General features: G+C 62.6%; 1 protein-coding gene across 1 annotated transcript; it reads right to left on the bottom strand.

Annotated features, from left to right (window-relative positions):
- Positions 1-1,839: 1,839 nt before the first annotated feature.
- UPK1A (uroplakin 1A) lies at positions 1,840-5,459 on the bottom strand. The gene is made up of 7 exons (XM_065420483.1): positions 5,397-5,459; positions 4,681-4,881; positions 4,244-4,318; positions 3,905-4,012; positions 2,493-2,672; positions 2,165-2,248; positions 1,840-1,884 (listed from the first exon to the last, which is right to left on the bottom strand). The coding sequence occupies exons 1-7, from the start codon at positions 5,457-5,459 to the stop codon at positions 1,840-1,842; spliced, it is 756 nt and encodes a 251-aa protein (XP_065276555.1).
- Positions 5,460-6,689: the final 1,230 nt, after the last annotated feature.

The following is a 6,689-nucleotide window of genomic DNA, read 5'->3' as shown; positions in this document are numbered from 1 at the left end:
AGGCAGGGAGCCAGGACTCCTGGGGCCTAGCCCTGACTTTTCCACAGTCTCACAACAGAATCTTTCCTGTTACTGGACCAGGGGCAGGAGATCAGCTGCTAGCACTTCAAACTGCACCCAGAAGTAGTAGAGGGCAGTGCAGACAGAGAGAGAAGGGTCTCTGGATCCCTGAGATACAGCCACCTCTGGGGCAGGACAGCTGGGGAACAGCCACACATACCACCACACGGTGACAGCTCTCCCACTGCTGAGATGCAGCCACCTCTGGGGCAGGGCAACCAGCTACACGCAGTGGTTCTGTGGCTTATGTCAATTCCCGCTCCCTGCAGCACCACACGCTCTCACCCTGCACTGCTCTCTAGGGATCATCGCTGAGCGCCAGGGGAGGTGCCCCCCAAACTGTAGCCTGGGGCTGCAGCCCTATGTTAATTCCCAGCTCTAGCTGGCTCTGCCCTGCAAGGCAGGGGCCTGCCTCTAGGGCAAGGGGTGCTGACCACCCCCCCGCCCCCAATCTTTGGGACAGGAATTAGGTAATATCTATTTAAACACTGTCCTGGGGGAGGTCCTGAGCCCGCTATGCCCTCCTACAAGCTGCATGCAGGGAGAGGGGAGTGTATTTCAGCCCCCTGGCAACTGATCCCCTGCAGGCTGACAGGGAACAGACCAGGCCCCAGCTCACCCCACCCACCCCTACCAGCCCTGGGGGTCACACCGCATCAGGGGGTGTTTAAAGAACTTGGCTGGGAAGTGGGAGGCTGCAGCCCATGCTGTAGCTATCACCCCGTAACTAGCAGCCACCTCTGCTAGGGGGCCTCACCCTGCTTAACCCCCCTTTCCAGCAGCTAGAGGAAACCCTGGGCCCCTGCACATGCTGTAGCTAAATTGCCCTGACACCCTTTATTCCAATGGCAGCCAAACAGTTCAGACGCTGCCCACCAGGCCCTGGCAGAGGAGTCTCAGCTGCTCCCATCCACCTTCCCAAGAGGGGTTGAGGCCCTCCTGGGTAGCACCCCACAGCACATGGGGCAAATGAGCAGCAGTGGTGGGGCAGAAAAGGGAGCCTGGGGGAGCCAGAACTTCTAGGCCAGCCCTCTCCAGCAAAGGGACACCCCTGGCACAAGGCAGGCAGGGGGCAGCAGCCCCGACATCTTGCTGCCCACAACTACCAGCTCTGCCCCTGGAGGGGGTGGGGGGTGCACGCAAATACCCCAGCCCAGCTGTAAGGGTGAGGGGCAGGCCCAGCCTTGCCCCAGAGAAGGGGATGGAGGCCACCCCAGCAGCAAAGGAGGCCCAAGGTGTTGCTGAAAAATTCACAGCCCAGCTGAGGACAGCCAAGCAGGAAGGGGATGTAAAGCCCACCTCCCCCCTAACCTGCCTAACAGTAGAGAAAGCAGATGTTCCCATCCAAAGGGGCAGGGCCCCTGCTGCCAGGGGAGGGGACTTCCCCACCCATGAACCAAACACCAGCACCCAGCTGTTAGAGGCCAGGGGACATTAACAACCTCCCCCCAGCATTTCCACCCCACCCCCAATCACACAGACCAAGATGGGTTCTCAGGGTGTTTAATGGAGACATTTTAAAAGGTCAGAGGTCGCAGGGGGTGTTTTACACAGTGATCAGCTCCCCCTGAGGTGCTGTCCCCCCACAGCCAGCACGACGGTGTCAGGAGCAGGGCTGAGGGGGTTGTAGGCGGTCACCAGGCTGGTCTCTCCAGCTCTGAGACATAGGCTGGGGGTGGGGCTGGCTGGCTTCCTCCCCTCACTGACTCTGCAGGTGGTGGGTCAAGGGAGCCCTGCCCCACAGCAGTGCAGGGAATGTGTGTGTGTTGGGGGAGGGTGTCACAGCGTGGTGTAGTGGTACATGGCCAAGAGCATCACTGGGCACTGCAGGGAGAAAGAGACCCTCAGATCATGGGCCACCGAGCTAGGTGGGCCGGTGGCCCATCTGCCCTGGTATCCCACCTGCCAACCCCTTCTCCCCCCCCAGGCCCATCTGCCCTGGTATCCCGCCTGCCAACCCCTTCTCCCCCCCAGGCCCATCTGCCCTGGTATCCCACCCGCTGAAGAGGATTCAGAACCTCCCCCCCAGGCAGGATCCCTCATTCCCACTGCCCCCCCCCCACATGCACACTCCCCCCCACCCCCAGTTGGAGCCCAGACCCACCGTGAACATGAGGATGGCGAATCCGAACCAGGAGATGCCCCAGGTGTAGCTGTTGACGGCATTCTCAATGTGCTCAAAGCAGCCCTAGGGAGACAGATGCTGTGAGTCCCCCAGATGGGCATCAAGGAGGGGCTGGGAGCCAGGACTAAGGCAGAGCTAAGTAGTTGGGTGCTGCAGGTCGGGAGTGAGGGGCACTGGCAGAGCTGGGGGGAGCCCAGGGCTGGGTTAGCAGGGGCTGCAGGTCAGGAGTGAGGCACCAGCAGAGCTGGGGGAGCCCAGGGCTGGGCTAGCAGGGGGCTGTGGATCAGGGCTGAGGAGCACTCCTTACCTTGGTGTTGATATAATCCACGTGCCCCACACGGCAGCCCTCCGGGCTGAGGATGACAAAGTTGGCATTGCGCTTGCAGCAGAGGAAGGGCCACGGCGCCAGCCCCTCGGGGTAGAAGGAGCGGAAGGTGGACGTATGGTTCACCCAGTCCAGGGGGCCTGTCGCGCCGCAGCACTGTTGCTGGGGGAGTGGGGAGGGGGGGGGGGGGGGAAGAGAAGAGAAGAGATGGATAACATGGCCCAGTGTGCCTGGTCCCCCTCCCAGACCCTTCTCTGCCAGGCTCCCCTCCACCCCACCAGACAGCCCTGACCCTCAGAGCCCACCATGAATATAGGGGGGACAAAGCTGAGCACAGCCCCCCCCCCCCCCAGGATCAGGCCCCCTCCCCCATCTGCCGCAAAGGGACAAGAAAGGGTTAATCTAGCTCTCCTAGCCAAGGTTTTCATCCCTGGGGTGGGCATCAACCAATCAGAACACCCCCCGCCAGCCTCCCAGCCAGGGTTGCCAACTTTCTACTCCCACAAAACCGAACACCCCGACCCACTCCTCCCCCGAAGCCCCACCTCTCCCCACCCTCACTTTCACTGGGCTGGCTCAGGGATGAGGGGTTTGGGGTGCAGGAGGGCTCTTGGCTGGGGGTGCAGGTTCTGGGGTGGGGCCAGAAATGAGGGGTTTGGAGGGTAGGACAGGGATCAGGGCTGGGGCAGGGGCACAGGAAGCTATCGGGGTGCAGGCTCCGGGTGACGCTTACCTTAGGCAACTCCCGGAAGCAGCAGCACATCCCCGCTCCGGCTCCTACGTGGAGGCGTGGCCAGGTGGCGCTGTGTGCTTCCCCGTCCACAGGCACTGCCCCTGCAGCTCCCATTGACCGTGGTTCCTGGCCAATGGGAGTTGCAGAGCCGGGGCTTGGGGCGGGGGCACTGTGCAGAGCCCCCTGGCTGCCCCATGCGTAGGAGCTGGATGGGGACATGCCACTGCTTCTGGGAGCCCCACAGAGCCAGGGAGCCTGCCTTAGCCCCACCAACTGGACTTGTAACGGCTTAGTCAGGATCCCCAACTGGAGCCGCCAGGATCCCTTTTCAACTGGGCCTTCTGACAGTCGAGAACTGGACACCTGTAGCACCCCCTGGCTGGGCCATGCCTGCTCCCCGGGGGGGGGGGGGGGGGGTTGGGAGAAGAGAGGAGGAGAGAAAAAGAGGGGACCCGGAGCAAGTGAGCCCAGCCAGGCAGCATACCCTGCAGGCGGGAGGCTGCCCTGGGCATCCAGCAAGGGGTCCAGTCCTTTCAGTGGGTGCCACACTGCAGGGGGTCACCATGGAAACGGGCTCACAGCAGCCAAAGGGAGGCTGCAGGGGGTTGGCCAGGGGCTGGCTGCCTGCCAGGGGTGGGGTCCCAAGGTGGGGCAGACTCACCTCCATCATGATCCGGTCCCACATGCGGGTCAGCTCCCGGCCTTGGGCTGTGGGGGCCGCGTAGAACGTCAGCATCTGCTTGGTGACCATCCTGTGATTGGAGACCACCTGGGGGGGCAGGAGGGACCCATGGGGGCAGGGCCAGGCTGAAACCCTCATGGGCCCATCCCCCAGCCTGTCCCCCCCAGCCTAGGCATCCTGACTTCCAGTCTCTTCCCCCCCCAGCACCTCTGCCCTCCCAGAGCCAGGATAGAACCCAGACATCCTGGTTCCCCAGTCCCCCAGCTCTACCCACTAGCCCCGCCACAGGGAACCCCAGCGTCCAGATGCCACACTCACAAAGTCACGGTGGGTGTAGGAGGTGATGCAGGAGGCGCATTCGAAGATGTAGACAATCAGCATCAGTACCAGGTACTTGGGGGGGGAGGGGGGAGGAAGAGAGAATAAGAGCTTGTGAGACCCTGCTGTGGGGGCTCATGTGGGGCATGAACCCCTGAGCCCCCCATGGCCAGGATGCCTCATTGATTCCCCCCTCCCTGTCGCCAGGACCCTCCTCTCCCCAACCCCCACCCCCTTTAGGTCTCTCCCCCAGTCAGGGCTAAACATCAGCCGCTTGCCCCACAGCACAACCCTCCTACCCGCCAGTGCCCCCCCAGCAGCCACCTCTTGCTCCACAATGCCCCCCATACAGCTTTCCCTCCCCCCACCGCCTGCCCCACAGCACCCCTCTGTACAGCTCTCCCCCCCCCCACAGCACCCCCCCCCCCCACAGGCACCAGCATGAGCTGCAGGCGGCTGCCCCGGGCCAGGGCCACGATGCCGAAGACGCCAAGGCAGAAGAAGGCGAAGCCGCAGAAGATGGCGATCCAGGCACCCGCGTAGACGTCATCCTTGCCCGACACTCCCAGGATGGGGTAAACCTTGTACTGGTCGGCCGTGACCCAAACTGTCTCCGCATAGAGCGCGATGCCACACATCTGGGGGCAGGGTTTGGGTTGAGCCCTGGGACCCCAAACCCCATCCCAATGCCACACATCTGAGGTAGGGGGTGAACCCCAGGACCCTAAACCCCAGCCCCCCCCCAACCACACCCATATGCTGCACATCTGGGGGGCTGGATTTGGAAGTGAGCCCTGGGACCCTGAACCCCATCCCTACACTGCAGATCTGGGGGCAGGGTGGAGGGTGAGCCCCAGGCCCCAAACCCCACCCCCATGCAGCCACCTCCCAGCACTCAGGCCACACATCTATGGGGCAGGGGTTTAGGGGAGGGGTGTGATCTCCCTGGGACCCCAAGTCTGGCCCAGCCCCAGCATCCCCCATGGCATACAGTGCCAACCCAGCCAGCTGTGTGGGGGTCCCCATGAAATTCAAATCCCCAGGTCCCCCCAAATAGCCTTGCCCCCTTCCCAGAGCAGCCAACACCCCAACCTCCAGATCCCCCCAGACATACCCACTCCCCTCAGTCTAGCAGCCCCCCAAACCTCCTCACCAGGATGATGATGTTCCCCAGAATCAGCACCCCCACAATGAAGGGGTTTCCTTTTTCCACCATGTTCTGCTTTTGGGGGGCTCTGCCAGCTCAGACCCTGCAACAGACAAGAGGGTTTAGAGATCAAGTGCCCCCCCAATCCTGCAGGGTGAGCCTCTGGATTGGCAGGCTAATATATGCTGCTAATTTATGCAAATGCAAGGCCCCCACCTCAAAGTGAGCCTGGAGTTCTGTTCCCCCTCATCCCCCAACAGGCCCAGAAGCCCCCCCAGAACCAAGGCTGTCCTGCATTGAGTCCAGAACCGGCCACACCGAGTATGGCCAGACCCAGTGGGATGGGAGGGCCAGAGGCATCAAGGCCTGTCTGGGATAGCACCCCCACCCCCCAGCATAGCACTGGCCTGGGGGTCACAGCCCCTCAAGTGGCCAGAGAGGTCCCAATCCTCTCCCAACTTCACTGTCCTGGGTGTGTCCTGGACTTACAGGTCACTGCAGCCCCACCCCAGGGACTCACCCAGCCAGATTCCTCTGGCCCCAGGGGAGCCCAGCAGGTTTTTCCAGCTGCCCCACATTTCTCCAACCCCCCCAGCATTTTATAGATTCCCTTCCCAGGCACACTCAGACCCCCCCCCCAAGCCAGAGCCCCTCCCCACACTAACCATCATCCCCCCCTCCCCTCCCAGAGCCAAGGAGGGAACCCAAGAGTCCTGGCTCACAGTGGAGGACTTCCAGAGCCTAGAAGTGAGAGGTCTGCATCCTCCCAGCCCCACATGCCCACTAACACCTGTTACATGCCCCACAGCCCCCCACACCCAGTACATCCCCCTGCTAGCAACTCATCAGCACCACCTGTTCCCCACACACCTGCTTCCTTACCTCCACCTGTCAGCCCCAGCCCCCCACCTCACCCATTACCCTAGCTTATCCCCCTGCCCTCTCATCCCCCAATCAGCCCAGCTCCAGCCCCCCACCTCACCCATCCCCCCAATCAGCCCCCCACATCACACATTACTCTGCTCCCAGCCCTGCTCATCCCCCCCATCACCCAGCCCCCACCTCACCCATTACCCTAGCTCATCCCCCTGCCTTCTCCTCATCCCCCCAATCAGCCCCACCCCAGCCCCCCACATCACACATTACCCTAGCTCATCCCCCCAATCACCCCCCCCAGTCCCCCACATCACACATTACTCTGCTCCCAGCCCTGCTCATCTCCCCACACCTCACCCATTGCTTTGCCCCCAGCAGCCACGCCACGGCTCTAGCCCCACTCACCTGCTGCTCACTTCTGCA

The sequence above is a fragment of the Emys orbicularis genome, chromosome 20, assembly GCF_028017835.1.
Source record: "Emys orbicularis isolate rEmyOrb1 chromosome 20, rEmyOrb1.hap1, whole genome shotgun sequence".
Taxonomy (NCBI): Eukaryota; Metazoa; Chordata; order Testudines; family Emydidae; genus Emys; species Emys orbicularis.
The sequence above is the reverse complement of the archived record's forward strand: the minus strand, read 5'-3'. Positions and strand labels throughout refer to the sequence as shown.

Bases quoted from the DNA above. Each gene is read 5' to 3' on its own strand.
- UPK1A (XM_065420483.1), bottom strand. From the start codon at position 5,459: ATGGTGGAAAAAGGAAACCCCTTCATTGTGGGGGTGCTGATTCTGGGG. The intron at 4,319-4,680 runs GTGCCTGTGGGG...TCCCCCCCCAAG, and splicing joins GCCGCCTGCAGCTCATGCTG to TACCTGGTACTGATGCTGAT. The intron at 2,673-3,904 runs GTGAGTCTGCCC...CCACTCCCCCAG, and splicing joins GGGACCGGATCATGATGGAG to CAACAGTGCTGCGGCGCGAC.